We start from the raw sequence: 20,912 nt of genomic DNA, 5'->3' as shown, positions 1-20,912 counted from the left end.
AGAAAATATCTGTGACATATAACCTGGAAACACAATGTGAATCTGATGTTAGAGATAATTAGATTTCTATTTTTTTGTTTGAACTGATTTGATTCACACAATATTTGATTGTTTGATTGTTTTCTTCTATGAGACTGAATAGAGGAAAGAAAACCATAGGATTACTGACCATATTCAGTTCCCAGGGTGTGATCATACTGTGGTCCCGTCTGTGAGGTCTCTGTACCATTTCTGTCTCTGACCCAAACGTAGGCGCTGTCCCGACTCATGTCCTCATAGCCACACTGACCATCTTCAAAGTCACAGTCACCTGTTAATTGTTACACATCAAAACTGAAACAGTACTGAAAAACATTACTAGTCTTGGTTGAAAGAAAGCTTTTCTGCAGACAACAAATTGAAATGCAGTTCTAAGCCTCAGATAAAAAGGAGTATTATATACCCATGCCCATATTGCTACATCCTAGTGACGTTCAACGTAAAATATCAGCCGTGATATTTCACGGTAAACGTCGAGATATGCACGATGAACGTCATCAGTTTTAGGGTTTTCCCGAACTACATTAGCAGTTTGTTGGTAAACAACGTAAACAACAAAATGGCTGCCGCTCCCCGCCTGCGAAGCGATGTCGCCGACGTAAAAACTTGAAGGGCTTCGAGGAACACGGGTATTTCTGGTTGCAAAATGCGGAAATATCACGTTGAGTCTTGAAATGTTTTCCCATGGTATTTTTTTGGTCAAGTTCTAGCAAACATTCTGCCGTTCGCACGGCGCCGGCACTGTGCACGGTCTCCACCGAACAGGTAGTGAGCGCGTGGCGTGACAGCGATGTCGCGCGCGCGACGACTGTTGACATGACAACTCTAAAGGTAAACTAACAAAATGGCGTCCCCTCTCCGCGCGAGCTCCGTGTCGTACGACGATCGAAATCAGGATAGATTTAAAGCTGAGCAGTTTTTGATCGGTTACAGTTGTACTAGCATATTGCACCTTAAAATGTTCCTTCTGTATGACGATTTTTGTATCCCGGTGTCTTTCTTCTTGGGTTTCATTGAGATATGGACGACTTGCAGCGATGTCGCGCGTGATGTTGACATCTTCGTCGTATACTTTATGAATGAAGCCTGTTCACATAAACATTCTGATATTTATGCGCAAGGCGTAATAAAGTAAAGCCTCAAAATTAAAGGTTTTTCGTTCTATTAGTAAAAATTCCCTAAAATTATGGGCATGGGTATATGATAAATCGGTTATTACCCAATATCGCCTGTTCCTTGTGTCGTATCAGCATTCGTGTCATTTGTGCTGCGTCAGACACTCGACTTCGTCTCTCGTGTCTGACGCAGCACAAATGACACTCATGCTGATACGACACAGGAAAAGGCGATATTGGGTAATAACCTCTAAGTATCATACCATTATCGCTAATATCTTGCTCAGATCTTGAAATACAAAAAAACTAAAAATAAATAATACATATTTATGGAATATCTGTGTACTTTTTAATGCGAAATCTCATATAAATAATAACTGATGCTTACCACATTCAAATTCATCAGATCCATCTTCACAATCTTCCTCCCAGTTACACACATACTGGAAATCTACCTCAGTCCCATCACCACATACATGTGGTGGGGGCGTTGTGGGTTCTGGGCAGATACCAGGCACAGTGTAGGTGTCGTCAAGGGCGATGTCACCTTGTCCCAGAATTCCTTCACCAATTGTTCCTTTCATGATAATCTGGGTATGAAAACAACTAAGTTAGACAGGGAATCCCAGATACATGTAGCTAACAGCTATTTCACATTGTTTGGCTGTTTTCATGACCCCTACACGACCTTAAAAAATGGCATTTTTGTCAGTATGCATCTGTAAGTTATGATTAAAATCATGTGACAGCCAATCATATTTACCGAACTATTAACTACTATGCAGTTAACATTGTCACTCTTATTCAAGCATAAATTTTCACTTTGTTTCATTATATAGCAAAGTGTTTTTAACATTCAATGTAACAATCACCCTAAATACTGGATTTAAGGTCATTTAGGGGTCAAGAGAGAGGCATATGTACGACACTGACAAACTTTCAATATACTATCTCCACATATAAAATCATTTTACACTGGTATGGATATTGAGTACACACATACTTTTGAAAAGTAGAAAAAATGTGTGGAAAGTTGATAGACAATAATGTTTTCACTTACAACAAAATAGGAACTTGAAGTGATGACTTCTGAATGGTATCTCCACACATCACCTTGGTTACCGCTGATCTCCCATATCACATACTCAGGATTGGTGCTATATTCCACTTCCCTCTCCTCACGGACAATCACCTTCAAAATGAACAAGACATTGGATTGAGGGCGCTGTTTTTTATGGTAAGAGATGCAGCTTGTTTGCAGAGTTGCGCTGATGACAAGCACTGTCATATATGCACTTAAGGTATATGAAAGAACTACCTAGCAGCTATCACGATTTTTATGAAACTCAAGATTTTATATTTACATGATCGAATTACCACACAATGCATCATCAGACAATGTGTATACCACAAATTCAGACTTCATCCAGAATTGTGTGGGACACCATTGAAAGAATTCAACATTCTTTTTTTTCAATCCTTGTTTTATTAGCTGCCTTTCTAGTTATGGTACATGTACATCTACTGGCAATACAGTCATATTAATAATGAGCAAATGTACCACTTATACAGTAAAGTGTTTAACTTCATTAACGCTATGGTACAATTCATTATAAGATTGAACATAATGTGTGATAAGCTTAGGGGATGGATTGAGTAATAAAATAGGACTTCTTTCCAAAAACTCAAAAACTGAATGCAAACAAGGAAATCAAACAGTTGACTTCCATAAAACTAACACCTTTACATGTCAAAAGACCGGTGGCAAACGAGGCCCCTGTTTTTTGTCTTGATTTATGATATGTACTTGATCTTCTTTGCAAGGTCTATCACTCCCCACTATACATAGTCAGTATAAAACAAGCAATTTTGAGCCCAATCTATTACCTGCTTACATGTAGCACTGTCTGTTATAGCAGCTTTGGTCAATAAAAATCATGTTTAATCTATCTATGTTTTGAGGGACCTTCAAATGTTCAAGTCTTTGCTAGAATGCAATAGATTGGGGGCATGTTATGCCTCACTACATGTTCACCAACTTGACCTGATGGTGAGATTACGTCCTTGGCAGAATAAAGGGTCAGATGATAACGGTTTTTACCTCTAGTTTTCCTGTGTTACTTCCGTACATGTGATACCAGAATCCAAAGCAACGAGTGCCGGTTCAAAGGATTCCGAATACAGCATTGCAGTGTGACCAGCCAAGTCAGTCAAACCCGTATCCAACAGCATGTAGAAGCCTGCAGACCAATGAGATCAAGGCAATCAGCGGACAGCAGATAGGTACCAAATAAAGCATATTTAAAGGTACCAGCAAACCATGAAAACATACATCATTTTTACAATTTTGTAATTTTTAAGCTTTCCAAACGGTGAGTTTTGATGAACAGAAAGTAGAACACCTTGAAATAACAATCCCCAATATGTTAAAGCCATTTTATCAAATAATGAGTTAAATGCCAGTACAACGTACCATCTTCTGTTCCCAGTGTGTGGTCCTTTGAGGGTCCACTCAGATCCAGGAAACCATAGAAACTGGTGCTGCCACTGTATCTGACCCAATCCATGTTATCCTCTCTCGGTGAGTTAGACCAGGTACATGTGCCGTACTCAAAGTTACACAGACCTAGTGGACATTGTAAAAAACATATTATCATGATCGTAGACCTTCAGCATAACCAATCAAAAATCTTCTTTTATGACGGTACAATCACTAACATCACTGTCGTAATTACCCTTTGCTGTGGTTGTACTCCATGGATCCTACATAAGGTTGGACATGACATGCATGGAACAAGAGGTGATGGGTTTATTGAGATTGCAGTATGAATAACATGGTGTGTTACAAATAGCAACGTTCACTCTCAGTCTCCTGGTAAGAGCTATTCTCTCACTTGTTTTGTTTCCATTTTCTTCCTGACAAAACTGTACCAGTAGCATGTTTACAATTTTTTTTTTAAATTGATGTCAAATTGGGATTAATATGCAGTCATTCCAGAGAAGGGACGGAATTTTCACACGGTTCCACCTCTTTTCATGGATGATGAAAATTTGAAGGGAAATAGCCAGTCAAAATAAGTAGAAATCCAGTCAACATGTATGGTGTTTGGTTACTAATAAAAAAAGAGCTGTCTTCATTTTGGGCAAAATTGGGCCAATCGATTTTTTTGGAATATTTTAACCCATTGAACACCAAAGTCAATTTTTGTCGCCTTTAAAATTAAACCCCAGTAACTGTCAATTTTTTCAGATTTTTGCCAAAATTTTGATAACAAACTATAGCTGATGAAATGTGATATCCATTTGGTTCAAAATTATCAAAAAATTACAGAAATATTCTTAAAAATTGGTTAACGCAAAGGAATGACACGGAGACAAGTGTTTGGCCGAAATCCGGGGTTATGCGTGCACTGCCATGGCAGGGGCGACAAGGCGTCATAGCGGCCTGGATGGCGGTACCGTGCTCTGGGTACCGTGCATCGGGCAAGTGTTACCGGCCGCCCACAGCAGACCCATGACAGTACCCCCCTGGAACTTTATTGTATAGAGTAAGCAGTATATAGACGTACAATATCTTTATTGTGAGCTGCTAGCCTGCAGCGAGGCTTTATTTATTTATTTATTTAGTTTTTCTTTTGCGGAGGGTGGGCGGGAATTTTGTGGTGTGAACTTGAGCGTGGCAGAAGTTGAAATGGACGAGCTATGGCTTTGCTCATACTGATATATGCGCATGGATAGTGACGTGGAGAGGGTGACGCAAATTGTTTAGATAACGGTAAAGGGGGCAGTTGGTAGATAAGGTTACGTCAAAAATGCATCCAGCCAGTGGTAGTAGGTGGCGCATGGTGACCCACCCTTTTCCCGTGTCCTCCCAGACGTTAACAATGATTATAGCAAAGCCATAATCACCCATTAACGCAAAGGAATGACACGGAGACAAGTGTTTGGCCGAAATCCGGGGTTATGCGTGCACTGCCATGGCAGGGGCGACGAGGCGTCATAGCGGCCTGGATGGCGGTACCGTGCTCTGGGTACCGTGCATCGGGCAGTGTTACCGGTCGCCCACAGCAGACCCATGACAGTACCCCAAATTATGGCCAAACCGTGGGCATGTATGGCTGCGGTGCGGCAGTAACACAGCCCCCCCCCCCCCCCCCCGGCCCCCCCCCCCCCCCTGGTGACCATGCGCCACTGGGAAATGTCTCATAGTATATGTTCATTGTTCTTAGTGTTTCATGTCTCTATAGTTCGTGTAGGGCCATTCCATCATTGGAATTGTCCAGCGAGAACAGAGTCCTGCGTCAAATGTTAGCCAGCCGCGAGTACCTTCGGTGTTACGTAGAGGGTCTCCCGTGGTGTCTTGATGTAGATCTGGTACGCGTCGCTCCTCCATCTGCTCAGTGTCTTTTGAGCCAGTCAGGTAAGCTGGCTTCGGCAGTGGTTGTGGCGGCGTCACTGCAGAAGCTATGCCCCCCAAATTAAACCGGCGACTAATACGGGTCGCGCAGGCCAGCTGAGAGTTTAGTGAGATTGATTGGCGTTGTCGGCTGTAGCATTGCGATTGTCACTGTGTGGCTGGTCGCTCCCTTGGAAGGGCTGAGGGGTCTCTTGATAGTCGCTTTGGTGGTGGTGCAGAGCATTATGGTCGGTCGCGTTACACACAGAGCACTTGTGTAGCCTGCCATAGTGGCAGGGGGTCTTGCATGAGCCTCGGTTGAAAGATCGACATACCTGAGGTTGGTCATACTGTTTCTTGTTCGCTGGGTTCTCCCAGTAGAATGGGTTGGTGTCGCTGCTGCGTAGGTTTGGGCAGTCAGTCTTCAAATGACCATGTTGGCCACAGGCGAAGCAGGAAGGACGCAGGAGGTGTGGCTGGTTTATGAAGTGCTGGAAATTGAGGTCTGGGTTTGGTTTGCTCCAGTTGGCCCTGTCTGGGTAGCGGGCAGCGTTCAGGCGGAAGAATTTGTCGTACGCGAGCCAGGCCTCCGGCTTGTAGGCGGCAGCTTTGGAGGCGAGGAAACGAAGGTAGGTGGCCATGGGGATCGCTAGATGTGGGTAGTAGGGGATCGCTAGATGTGGTAGTAGAATGTTCGATGAGAAAAAGACGAGGAAGCACTGTAGCCAGGTGTCAAAGTTGTCGATAATTTTCCGCTTCACCTCGGTTGTGAACGTGGCTACGCCGAGGTTGTCCGGATCGAAAGCTACTTGTGTCTTGGTAGCCTGGGTTGAGTTGGATCCGGGAGCTAGGGCATCAGGATGCAAGTCACCAAGTTCGATGAATTTACCGAGGTTAGCCAAGGCGTTGAGTGTTGATTGGTCGACATATGGCAGTAGTAGGTCGGCTGGGGGTATTGCTGCAGAAGATTTGCCCGTTGGCCCAGCTCTAGGAGGTGGGCGCCATGGCGGTGTGTTGAGGCCAGCTCGCTGGACGGGTTGAACGTAGGGCGCAGCCATATTGCCCGGATTGTTGTTATGAGGTGCGCCACCATCGGTAGGGTAGTCCCGGATGTGCGTAGCGCCAGCAGTGGTGGTCGAGTCGGGTGGAGCAGCTGTAATGGCGGGTTGATTGATATCCATTAGCGTGATTAGCGGGATGATTACCTGGGTGGACTTGGGTAACCATGGAGCAGGATGGAGCGGCGAGCGTCGTCGGTCCTGCGACGATGACTGAAGCGGGTGATAGTGCACCAACGGCTGTATCAGTTGGCTGGACTTGCAGGTCGGGCGGCGGGATAGTGTTTGTAGTTGGTTGCCGTAGTTCGCGTCGGATTGAGTCAATGGCGCTTGCAATGCTGGTTTCTATTAGTTTGGCGACGTGGTCTGGTATGCCTGGGTCGGCTGCCGCTGTGGCGGTAGTCGGCACGACGCCGGCAGGGTTGGTTGGTGTGGTTTCCATCGGTACTGGCTGGAGTAGCTGTTCGTCGAGGTGCGCTGGGCGTCTCTTCGACCTCGTCGGTGTACGGGTGGCCGCTCGGGCGCGGCCCCTGCTCTTCTTCATTTTTGGCATGGTGAATTTTGTGGTGTGAACTTGAGCGTGGCAGAAGTTGAAATGGACGAGCTATGGCTTTGCTCATACTGATATGCGCATGGATAGTGACGTGGAGAGGGTGACGCAAATTGTTTAGATAACGGTAAAGGGGGCAGTTGGTAGATAAGGTTACGTCACAAGTGCATCCAGCCAGTGGTAGTAGGTGGCGCATGGTGACCCACACATGTCAAGGTCTAAACCCTTTTCCCCGTGTCCTCCCAGACGTTAACAATGATTATAGCAAAGCCATAATCACCCATAAAATGTTGCACTAAAATTTTGGTGGGAAAAATTACAGCACTCAAAGGGTTAAGGAAGCTGCCGTTTTTAAACTTCACAGACTACAAACAGTACAACTTTAGAGAAACTGGAAACACATGAAAAGGGGAAAAAGAGTTACTCATTGACTCACCATCAATCATGCAGGGTCCTTTGATGAGACGGACATCATCAATGGCTATATCCGCTGTACCATCAGCCATTACTGCTTCAAAGACAACTTGGTAATCAGACATGGTGTAGAAATCAACTGTTCCGGAATGCCAGAACTCTCCCGCACGACCAGCACTGTACCAGACGGCACTTCCAAGCTCCCCATGTTCCATGATGTACACATGTAATCTGCCAACATCAGTTCCTGGCAGTGAATAAAAATAAAAATTGGATAGTTTCAAGGAAAAGTTCATATGTTAGCTCAACACCCAGGGAGGTGGTTGTGTTTGGAGTGCATTGAGGAATTTATAAAGCTTGCAAGACACTGGCAAGATAAATGTACAAGTTATTCATATCCGCAGTTATCCATAACTATGTATGCAAGGTTCATGCACACAAATTCCAGGACTTTGAAGGTATTTATACAGTCACTGTGGTTATCTGTAGAATTTGAGGTGTACATTGCTTTTTACAGGATAGAATACGGAGTAAATGCTTCCAAACATTTTCAAAACTGGCAACATTTTTCAGAAGCACATAATCTGATAGTTGATATGAATTTTTTAAGGACTTTCTATGAGCTTTCATAGGATTTTCATGGGGGGAGGGGAGTGGTTTAAAATTGTGAGAATGCACAAACCTTCCTAACATACTAACTGACTATCTTTATATTTTAGTCAGAATTGCACTAATCTCTTTAAGTTCTGCAAAACACATATGTCACTATGGCTTAAACCTGCTAAGTTGGGCCACAAAGATGCTAACAAATTATCAACTGAAAAATTTTGTGATTGAACATGTGTTAATCAGGATTAAAGACGTTTTCTTCAATCCCATAGACAGAGTTCTTTTTGGAAGAGAAGAACATTAAAGAGGTGTTGCTATGTCTTGGTTTAAATTGGAACTTGAACTTTGCTGACAGATAGATCAGAAACACATTCCTGTATGAATGACTTGTACCGGTATGGCATGTGGTGATACCTGTCTCTGTTGATAGAGAAAACTTACCGTTCATATGATACCAGAAGTGCAGACACTGCGACCATGCCTGCGGATACACAGGACTCAACAGTCTGGCCGTATCACCAGCCTGACGACCGTTACCACTGGCATACATATAATGACCTACAATCACAATAGAAAAATATAGAGCCATTTATGGACATGTGACTGTTATACCCAGTTAAACAGCAGACTTCTACTGTAGCTGATATGAGATGTCCCAAGGACCGGTCTGAATCAAAGGTACAAAAATATAGAGAACTTGTACGATAACAGCCCTGCCACCTGTAACCACTGTGTTAACTGAATATGAAATATTTTATCCAAATACAAAGACAAACGAATCATACAAACATATGTACAGTATATTTAGGCAAAGAATTCAGTTGGCTCTTCCCAGTTCCTTGTTGTAGGTGAGGCCACCCTATTGAAAACAACGAGACTGTTATATAAAAAGTACAGCGGCACTGAGGTTATAAGCCTTTTCATCAAGCGCCTTGGTACAATTTTCTTCAAAGAGATGGATCTTCATTGAATGAAATCGTGCTTGGGAGAATGTTGATCTCAAAGTCTTACCATAGACAGTGCCGTATGTTTTGTCAAAGTCTGGTCCAGTGCCTTCACCGTGCTCAGCGGAATTTCCACTTCCACGTATCCAGTCAAAGTCTGGAATGTTTTCGCAATCCTGGTGGTAGCCGCAAATATCCGTACTTTCAAAGTCACAGTAATCTGTCGGGCAACAAGATTGTTGACTTCAAAACTTATGAAATCATGAAAAGCAAATACTTACATGAATTTATTGGAGGTAAAATTGTATGAGATACTTCAAAGCAGATCCCAAAGGTTCTTTAATACACCTATAATTTACTTTGATGTTGATGCGACCGGGAAGGTTTGAATGGATTGTGCAGATACGTATTTTGATATTTTTGTGAGTACATGTACATTCAGTGTTTTAGTTAAGGGCAGTTAAGCAGAATACCAGGGTTCCAAAGTCATTTTACTGGGTTCCCATAGATATATCAATGCAATCAGATTAGTGGACAGCAGAAATGTTACCGGGGTTCCCAAATCATTTGCCAATGTATCAAAACCTTAGCAAAAACACCGACATTGCTAGTGAACATATTATATTATACATGTATCAGGTTGCCTCAACACAGCCCCAGTTGATTCAGCAATGGAACGCCAACATCTACAACCATGAGGCTAGCATCTGTGGCAGCTCTGTAAAATTTGGAATAAAACAATTACCATCTCCCTTTTTATTTCATTTCACAGCACGGAAACTGTGCGACTCGTTGTCATAACTCTTTTTTCACATTGAACCTTCATGCAAATGTAAAATAGACTTGCTTACCTAGAGGTGGGCATTCTCCGTCTAATACTGCAATGTCATCGATAGCAATGTCACCTTGGAACTGTTGACCTGCAATCGCCTGGAATACCAGATTGATATTCAGGGTTTCATCCACATGAACTTGACCATACTGCCACTCATGACCTTGGGTTCCTTCCTTCAGCCAAATGGGATCACCTAGTAAATAAAGTATTTATATAAAACATTTAGCACACACAATACATACATATAAAGGTGAGATGCAGTTTTTGTGTAAAAAAATTGTCAAAAGGTATCGGTAATGAATCACATTTACACAACAAAACTATAATGATGATGATGATGAAACTGCCAGTTTAAATATCTATTTAATTTGCCTAGCTATCTATTGATGTTATTGGTATCTCAGTAGCCAGTCCTTTGAAATGAAATTTTCTTGACAAACAACAGTAAGAAATAAAGATATACAAGATTTTACTGGTAGAGGGCAGTCATGTGATTTGCATGTGATCACTGAACTACGTGAATGATGCCAACCGTCAAGCCAGTGCTACTCATGCTGACGAACAGTTACCGGACGGGCCCAAAAGCTACAGACACAGTAGTAACTTTATTTCTTGAGTGCAACAGTTAAAACTACATCATGATGGTAGAGGGCAGCTTTCATCATAAATGGAGATTTGGATAACAGTATGATGCATGTAGCTACATGTATTTACATACAAATACACCAGCAATGTCTGGCATGACGTTGCATATTCTTGAACTTGAGAATGATCCATAGTAAACGTTCCTTTCAGCATGGGTCAGGCTATGCTGTGATATTCCCTTTAAAAAGCTCAATCTAATGATGTTATTTCAATTATTTTTGTCACAGTTGTACAATACATTTTCTTGTTCAACTCCCTCCCAAAACCATGTTGCAATGCCTACTGTAGTGTTAAACTTGTCAACACAACCTGTATATGTCACTAGTAATTACCAGTGATAGTGTTACCAACTGGATTGTAATCAGGACTTCAGTTCATTTGTCAGCAAATAACAGAGCACATATTGTCTTAGAGTTCATGAATTTTACAGTAATCTTCACAAAATATGGAAAGTGTTGCATTGGAAGAGTGTTGATTAGATGATCACACAGCTATAATAACACCCCTGAAATAGAACCAGGCTCTCTACTCTCACCCTGATGGTATATAAATTTTTTCTCATCAAAAGCAGAGGCAATTAATGAATATTGGCAGTAAAGATTTACATCTCAGTATGGGAAAATTCATCAATAAGTAAATATGTTCACATCTACCTATTGTCTTGTTTCAATAATCTTTAAAGATATACTGTCACCTGTTCCAATTTTGCCACAATTACCATGGAAAGAGAAAATTTACCCGATCACAGATTTTAAGCGGGTGACCGCTTTTTAAAAACAGCGCCCTCACATGGGCATTTTGAATACCAAGGAACGCCCCTTTGACCGTATATGGGCATATTTAGATTACAGGTGACTGTGTACCTTTAATATTGATGGCCACTTTCCTAATGAACTCACCATGAACCTAATCATCAGTGTGCCCTGGCACTGACTCACGGCATTTCTGAACTCTTTCGGTCAATTCCAAAATTTCTGAATTTTCTGGAAGTTTTTTTTGCATCAACCCTATACCAGTGCATGTAATATGTCAGAAGTTTGTTTCACCAGACAAAACTTTTCTAGAGTCAGTGGTGCATCAGTTTTGCTTTGACCCTTTGAGCGCCAAAATCAATTTTTGTTGCCTTTACAAAATATCACCCCAGTTAAATTTTTTTCTGATTTTTGCCAGTTTTGATAAATGTGATGTCTATTTACTCCAAAATTATAAAAAAAAATACAGAAAAATTCATAAAAATTGGTGAAATGTTGCTCTAAAATTTTGGTGGGAAAAATTACAGCACTCAAAGGGTTAAAGAAGACGCCGGTAACTCTCGGTAGGGCCCTACTGAGAAAAATCAATAAAAATGGGCGGAGCAAAACATAACTAATATGATTTCTTTGTGAACAAAAGTATCAAATTAAAACAGCTGGTTTAACACCTCCAAAAATAGAACGTGCACGCCACATAATGTAAACACTGACTGCACGGTGACTTTACGTATACTATTTTCACCCATTTTACGGTTTACTTTCCATACGATACATCCACTCATTTCCTCCATAGGTTTGTCTTGAACATAGACTTTTCGAAGTCTCACTGGAGCAGAGGTTCGGCGCAGCGTCGCCTCGGATTTGTACAAACCGTGATGACGTTGCCAGGCGATCGGTCGACACTCCTTAGATCTGATGCGTCATGGTCATGGTGATGGTTATTTATGTTTCTCGTCCGAAAACGAAGCGTTTGTCATTGTATTCTGCACGTTTTTGATTGATTCAACATAATGCATATCATGACAGTGGCAATAGCTATCCGCATCTTTGTATACAGGTAAACGACGAAGAAATCCAACCCAACGAGTAGTTTTTCTGCCACGGGATCTATTATCGGAGTTTTCCTCGGCTCAGTCAGTCATAGTGTACATCACTCTTGCAGGGAGTCTTGATTGCAGAGTCGTATTTGCCTTGATATAAATGAAGCACCGTTTTGTCCAAACGCCGTCCTAGAAATGCCGCATTTCAGGAAAGAACGGAAAAAATCAAAACAGTTCTGAAAGAACAGCAAATTCGCCTACTAGATGTCCAAATTTTCGAGTGTGGTTATTTCAATGGACGACGTTGGACATTTATGCTCAACGGCCGAGTCGTCTACCAAATTTTGTAGAGCTTTTGTCTTACAAACAATCCTTTCCTTATTCGACCTTAGTTTAGCGAGGCAGGGCTGTGTCTCCATTATAAAACGTAGTTTTCGACAGTTCTTGGATGGTAGTTGTAGTTTCCTTTTCAAAATTTCGTTGTCTCATGACCTCGGCGCTGTCGCGGATGGGAGGGTACCGACGACTATTCCCCCGGCTTCGATTACAAGTTTTATGGTGACCGAAATGAAATGTGGTGTCGATTTGTTGTCTTATGATTATTTCAAAAAGCTTCTGAAAAATACTTATTTTAGAAATCAAACCTGTTAATATTTAATCACCTGAAATAAAATCAGAATAAAGTGATCGCATGATCTCTCGGAGTATTCATTTCAATGTTCATCCCTCCTTATAAAATGGTGAGTTCTAGTATTTCGCTACTTTCAACGATCCCGCCAAAATCGAGTGCACTTGCACTTCTACACTCCCCACGCAGTCGCGATTCTAGTTCATTACAAATGCGTGGTATGGTAGTCAGTCAGACTGCTAATCACACTATGCCAGCTGGCTTTATGAAGATAGCGGTCACTGATGAGCAGGAGGTAGCCTCGGGAATTTTCTTTGCCAGGAATGAATTGGAGCTAGCTGTGATGGGGATCGAGCATGGACATTTGAGTGCAACTTATTGGACTGATTGGTACGGTGACCTCAGCTGCCGCCGGCGACGTTTGTCAACTCGACGTCTGATCAGCATAAGTGACCCAGCAGTGACGACCGAATATGCCGAAGGCGATAGCAGGCGTCAAAAAATCCCGGTTTTGTCAGCACATTGGATTCTGGAGGCTACTTGTTTTGTGTTACATAGGCATGCACGGCTTTAGATCGGGAAAGAAAATGTATATCACTTTTGGAAACAGCTAAGCGATAGTTACGCATATCGCATTGCGATGATTGCGCTTTCAACAGTACGTTGACTCGAGGGTAAAACTTGAAATTTGAAAAGAGACAGAAGATATACAGACAGTGTAGACAAAGTGAGAGATCATGCCAGAATTTATGCTGGTACTTGTCCGTGGTCTCAACCCGAACATACCAGACGTACTTTATGTCGGGCATAAATGACAGTATTCTTGACCGCGGAGTGACGTCACTTTCACCTCACGCACGCGAGTGAGGTGAAATGGGATTTGACTATACAAGACAGTGAACAATGCAGAAATTATGTGACAAAGTACAGAACTTAGTGTTTATCATTGACATAATGTTGAAAATTTGAATGCTGTAGTAAATGTTGAAAAATCCACACTTCAATATTTGTTCTCACGGCAGTGTGACGCAAAAATGACGTAAAAATCCGCAAGTTCCCGGATGTCCGCGGTCAAGAATAGGCCTTCCTGTCTGTAAAATGTACGGCTCAGGTAGGCCAACATAAATGAAAACGGTCCTTTTCAGGACCAACAAATTTTCCAAAAAGAGAACTACCTAATCAAATGTGTTTGCATGTATTTATTATACACAGTGTGTGTGCGTTTGTATCTTTCGGTACGCTCTGAGTATTTGGTGTTTTTTCCCCGCGTTGAACCATAAACCCTCGAGAAAACAATCAACGCTACGTACGTAAAAAGTAAACAACGTATCGCTAATGACTCATTTGCAATTTGCATATCATGTCAATCATGCAGATTCAAACTGAACATCGAACGTTATACCGGTGATATTACCGGCAAATATTTTATCCTTTTCCTGGTTCCAGACGTCATTTCAAATTAATTTCGTCAGAAACCAACTATATTGTGCTCCAAATACTTATACACATATCCCTCAATTTCCAAGAAAAAAATTAATCGGTAGATTTCTAAATTAACGGTTTTTTATTGACGACGTCCAGAGCGTACCGAGTACGTTTGAATATCCCACCATTATGACCATTCTCGTAGGTTCTCGCGCTTTTATACGGGAGTTGGGCTTTAAAGAAGACGCTGCTAACATCCTTGGAAAAAAAAAGAAAATCATGAGTATGCTGTCTTGCATCCATCAAGAATGGCGACAGCATCTGGTGAGATGTGAGTGGGAAAGCGGTGAAGTCTGGATGACAAGGTGGGTTGCACTTACTGAGACCACCCAACGGACCACTCCTGAATTTCACTGACAGAGTGTGGACATGCTGACCGTACATGTGATACCAGAATGTGACGCATCGGCCACCGGCCAGAGAGGGTACGTCAGAGCTTTGCAGATTGGCCGTCAGGTTATTACGCAGTGCCAGTGAATCAACATATGCATACCATCCTATTAATGCAAAAAAAGAAAAAAAATACATATTGTTTTGGCTGTGCTTAGGAAACACATTCATGGTATATAGTTCCACAAGTCCAATGGGATTCTATCGTTTACACATATGATTGCTTTTATATACACATGTCCAAAGGAGAATTCTATGTAAAATAACGGGGGAAAACCCGTAAAATTTACTAGCTTATCTCTTTTAACAGAAAAAGGAACAGTCAGAAAATAATACACAATGATTACATAAGTCAACATTGGATCTGAGTCAATTAATGCCACATGGTACAAATATACATCACAAGCTTAAAAAATATATCCCAGTCAATTTTTTCAAGATTTTTGCCAAAATTTTGGTAAGAAACTGCTGCAGTGCAGTAGATAAAATGCGACGACCGTTTGGTTCAAAATGATCAAAAAAATTAGTACAGAAAAATTCATAAAAATTGGTAAAATGTTGCACTAAAATTTTGGTGGGAAAAATTACAGCACTCAAACGGTTAATGCTGCAAACTGTAAACAACCATGAGTCTGAGACATTTTGTCACTCTCTGGCTCACCATTCTCACAGACTTGTTAATGTTTTGACTAAGACAAAGTGGCAAGACTTGAATATGTTATCGCAGACTTCACACTGGGTATTAAAACCAATTGACCACATAGTCATTCTACGGTATTTAATATGAAAACCAAGCCCTCTGCATGATTTTGATCATCTGTTTGAACAGATGATTGTGATATCATAGATACAGTGAGAAAAGTAGACCCCTTCTCCATCATGGTTTGGCCTAAACTCATTGTTTTCAATAGTGATTGCCGACCTATTCACTGGGAATTGGGGATGAACAGGTTGAGCGTTACGTTTTTTGATCCCAGGGTCTCATAATGCACTTTGAAATTATTGTCCAATTGTATAGTACACTTACATAGCAAACATCAAATATAAACCTTATGAATTTATTGTATCTTTACTTGTTCTGTTAGATTCAGAGTACCCAGGAATGTACAGGCAGTCAACACAAACTGTTCATCTAAAAATTGATCAAGACATATTTTCATTGGAAAAGTGCATGTTAACTCAAACGTGGATGGGTATATCACAAAACACAGAATTTCAGTTCATTCACTGTAAAAATGATGTACATGTAGGATTTGAGCAGTGTGACCACTGAGTTCTGTTCACCCCAAATCCCTGTAAACAGGGCCACAACCACTATAGCGCTGATCGCAAATGACGTCATTTTGTCTCTCATATATGCATAAATAAATATTTGCCGACATTTTCTGCTTAAACGATGAAAATAAAACCTGCTAGTGGTACAATGGCTACTAAAAGTCCCACTAATTTGTATGAATTTATGGTTCAGACTACAAGCTGCAACAACAGCCACACATGCAACAACAAAATTGGTCTGAATTTTAGGCAGCATTGTCCGATGCCACGCATGTCCAGCGATATTAAGTAACAAACTTGGAATCGCGATCAACGCTAAATCTATGGATTTGTGCTACACCACAGTGGTGAAATGGTTAAGTAAAGTCTGAATGTACAATGAGGACCAACACCATTGGTAGATTTTATACTCAATGTAGTCCTCTGTATGGATGAAAGACAACATATCCATGTTTTACCATCTTTTGTTCCTGTGGTGTGGTCAGCTGGCGGTCCTGTGTTGGACCGTCCTTGATTGCCTTGTTGTCTGGACCAGTCGAGGTCATCACCTGTGATCAGACCATTCTCCTCATTGAACCAGGTACACAGACCATCTTCAAAGTCACAGTCCCATTCGCTTGGAGGTTGAGTCGGCTGAGGCAGAGTTGTCGGTGCTGGTGTCTGCGTTGGTACCGCTAGTTGAATAAAAATCAAAGTTTGATGTTTGTCGAGTAACCCTATGCAGTCTTAATTAATGATGGAAATTTGCAGACAAAAAGAAAGATTTTTGATTTCCCTTTATCTGTGTTCTCAATTATCTGTTTTCAGTGACACATAAATATGGGTGAACTATTCAGTGAAGAAGATCTTCAAAAGAGCACTGTTGCTTACGGTACCTTTCCTTTCTCTACTTATTCATTTATTTTTTTATTTATTCCTTTCATAGCTGAATTCACATCTCAAGAAATTCCCTTCTTACAAACACAAACAAAAGGTACCATATGGACCAAGACAGCCTTTCGAGAGGGTCAGCATGGAGCTGGAACTCGGCAACGCCTAGAACTTGCCTGGTGGTGCCACAACCTGTCAATGCCAGGCTGGGAACTGATCAGTGCATAACCACATAAACAATATCATAGCAATGAAAGAATTAGCAGTAGCTGTGTTTCCTCTGGCTTCTGAAATTTTTTAGTAAATTTACGAATTGGGTATTGAAACTTTTCGTAAATTTTGAAATTTATAAGTAAACTTAACCGTTCCAATGTGGAATATCATTCAATCAAATTCAAATTAAGTACCACATGTGCTTAGACAGAACTATTTTGAGGTTTGGGGGCCTTCAGCTCTCAATCAACTAGCTGCTTCCTTGCATTCGTATATTTACGAATCAACAATGAAAAAAATTAGTAAATCTTCTAAAAAATTAGTAATTTTACGAATTTGAGAGTGGCAGTTAACACAGAGTAGCTGAGGAATATTAGCATGATAATTGTTCAATGATGAAAGAATGATAACCACTCCTATGTAAAACTGGGCTACCATTGTGTTATTAGCACTGGGGTTGCACCAGGTTTGCCCATGGTTAACAGTTAGTAACCTTACCTTGGTCTAGTACTTCAATAGTGACTCTGTACATTGAGTTGACTGCATTGAGTCAGTTAAGGTAGTTCACGCCTTGAAAGTGAAAGACTTAAACTTTTGCTCAAACTTTCCTTGAGGAATCTTTCAACCATTCTCTCTCAAAACCACGAATAAAAATTGGCAGTCACCGTGCAAATTTTGGTACTAGGAAACAAATACACTGTAACTCAAGATTTGCCAATATTTAAAATTCAATATGGCCAACATCGCTGTGTTAACTCTTTGGAGAAAAATAATATTTTCGATTTTCAAAAAACTAAGCCTGTGAACATTTTTCTTACACCAAGAGCTTTAAAATGAACCCCCACAAGTGGTATATAAGAAGAGAATTGTAAAAGTTTGAGAGTCCAAACTTGTGTCCCCAAGTCACATTCTACCTTAATGAGCTTGGATACAACGGACATCAGATGTGTTTCCAAGGTATCTGGCTGTCCAATAATATACCAGGTAAAAACTGTAATTAGGCTAAAAATGGCTGGGATGGATGTTACTCAGTTTTTTAAAGAAGCTGTTCAGGACTTTGTCTGGAGGAGACATAAATTTGGCTCATCCAAAAGTGTAGCACATCATGATGAGATGTCAAAGTTGAGCAGACTCACCATCACAAGATCCAGGATGTAGATCAGTGTCATCAATGGCCAAGTCACTGCCGCCATTACCGCCACTGATGCCTTCAAGTAAAATCTGATACTCTCCCACCTGATCGGAGATGGGGATCCGCGCCTGCCGCCAAATGTTGCCGTAGTTTCCAGAGTCACTCCAGAGCAGCTCTCTGGAATCAGGATCTTCCGGTTGCATGATGTAGACATTGAGTGTTCCCATGGCTGAAACAAGCAAAGTGAATGTGCTGAGCTATAATGTAAAAGTGACTTCTGACTTTGCAATAATCTTGAAGTGCCTGAATATCAAAATTCAACAGTTTCTCATCTGAATGTAAAATTTGTAGTTTTTCTCCACTGATTGTCAGCTTACATGGTTTGAAGTGGATCATTTTTTAATGACCTTGGCAATGAATGCCTTGTTGGTGTGATGAGCTGTCCAAATAAGGACTCCATTAAAGTCTTACATGTGAGTTCCATATGCCCAAGAACTACGGTAGTTGGAATTATTAATTAACAATAGAGATAAGATTGTTAGCTTTGAAAAAGTTCACAAACACTTCATAATCTTTTCCATGAAACTAACACATATCATTTCAGTGTCTTTATCAGTTGAAAGTGAATATGGCTCTTGTTCCTGCACTGGGCATGACCTTGCAGTTTCTGACACAGAAGGAAAAAATTGATAATATCATGGAATGCTGTCACATGACTGCAGTGCATCATGGGAGGAGCTTGAGAGGGCAAAGGTGATGCAGGCAAATTCATTATTATAGCAGGAAAATGACACCAATGCAGTTTCTATTCCAAGGGGTGGGGACAGGGGGGGGGGTAGAGGATGGGGTCATACTTACTGTTACCATTCATGTGGTAATAGAGCACAAAGCAAGACTCTGGAGTGCTGTAATGGTGTTCACTGACCAGCCAGGCTTTCCAACCTTCCTGTATAGGGTGTGCAGAATCTGTGAACATGTAGAAACCTGCGGAAAAAACACACAAGCCACACAATTCCAGTGATATCCTTGTATCAGTGCCATGACTTGACAAATTTCCAAATGACCGATGACAATTTTAGAGAACTTCAACAAATTACCAACACTTATTTGAATACAGGCATCAAATCAGACGAAAAAAAATTGTACTGTCTCATGTAAAAATTCCATGCAAACAACATTTGTCAGCATGGTTGAAAGAACATCGATTTCTTGAATATTTCACTGCAGCTTGGGATAATCGTATGCATACCATCAATGGTACCATATATAATAAATAAGAACAAAAGAGCATCACCTGAAACACAACATATTTATAACTTTCTTTTGGGACATAAAAGTTGGCAATTTAATGCCTGGATCAAACATGGATTTTTGTGAAAATTTGCATTGTCAACAAAAGCATTGCACTTCTTCATTATTCATATACATTTTTTTTGAGACTATGACTAACTCTTGGAGAGGAGATTTCATCAGTTAGTGAAGACTGTCACTTAAAAGTTGCACTCCTGTGAGGTGCCAAGTGCTTACAACAACTTTTCACACTTTCTATTTCATAATGTTTCACACATTACACGGATTGCTGTGATGATGCACACGTTTTCTGTACCTTGGTTGGTGTTTGTGGTATGGTCCACGTAGGGGCCTGTGTTGGTAGACGGGGTGGCACCTTTGCTACGCAACCAATCAAAATCATCGAGATCTCGAGCATTGGTCCAGCCGCAAACTCCGTTCTGAAAGTCACAGAGACCTACAAATGGGTGAGACATTAATTAATATACTGATTACTCTCACAGGTCTCTAAAACGTGACTGTGGTACTTAACAAATGCGCATCATTTATGCAAATATAGATCAGACAATTAATAAAAAATAAAGTTCATGTTAAAACATTGAAATATGTATTCCCTATGATAATGGGAACTTAAAAAGTTACTTGAAAACTGGATAAATTGTCAACATGAGCTGTCTCTCTGATTTAGCCATCTTACCTATTCACTCTCGATGTGATCATTTATTTGGTAAATAAAATCCTTTCACTATTTGAGTTCTTTCACATAAATTATCACCGGCACTTCAACGGTGTGCATAAAGAATCAATAGGAAATATGGCCTCTTGTCTAGTTCAGCCACACGCTTTGTACAAATTTCTGTTCCATTTGAATTAACTTAAATTATCAGAGAACAGAAATGAGTAATCAATGGCATCACAAAAATACTTTTCCTATGTGATTTACAACAGACAGATTTCATATATAGGACTGTCGGAGAGAAATGGCTACAAAATTTTCAAGATTCAGTTTTCAAGAAAATCACATCTATATCACAGAAAGAACTTGCAACGGCTATTCAACAGATATCAATAATTAGACTTCACCATGCTACTATTTATGTATACATGTAATCTATAGTTGACTCACCTTTCTGTCCACAAGTACCGTCTATTGGTTTCAGGTCATCAACGGCAATATCACCTTTGGAGTCATCCCCTCTACTGGCTTCAATCACAATCTGATAATCATTGTC

General features: G+C 40.9%; 1 protein-coding gene across 1 annotated transcript in view; it reads right to left on the bottom strand.

Moving 5' to 3' along the window:
* The window catches only part of LOC139141195 (MAM and LDL-receptor class A domain-containing protein 1-like), a 62,387-nt gene extending 58,623 nt beyond the window's left edge, over positions 1–3,764 (bottom strand). The window contains exons 1-5 of the mRNA XM_070710819.1: positions 3,628–3,764; positions 3,256–3,394; positions 2,215–2,346; positions 1,543–1,744; positions 170–310 (exon numbers count right to left, since the gene is read on the bottom strand). Of these exons, the coding sequence (XP_070566920.1) occupies positions 170–310; positions 1,543–1,744; positions 2,215–2,346; positions 3,256–3,285 (505 nt within the window). The 5' untranslated portion in view covers positions 3,286–3,394; positions 3,628–3,764. The remainder of the gene's footprint in view (positions 1–169; positions 311–1,542; positions 1,745–2,214; positions 2,347–3,255; positions 3,395–3,627) is intronic.
* Between the last annotated feature and the right edge of the window lie 17,148 nt (positions 3,765–20,912).

The sequence above is a fragment of the Ptychodera flava genome, chromosome 9, assembly GCF_041260155.1.
Source record: "Ptychodera flava strain L36383 chromosome 9, AS_Pfla_20210202, whole genome shotgun sequence".
NCBI classification, from domain to species: domain Eukaryota; kingdom Metazoa; phylum Hemichordata; class Enteropneusta; family Ptychoderidae; genus Ptychodera; species Ptychodera flava.
This window is presented reverse-complemented; position numbering and strand designations above follow the sequence as displayed.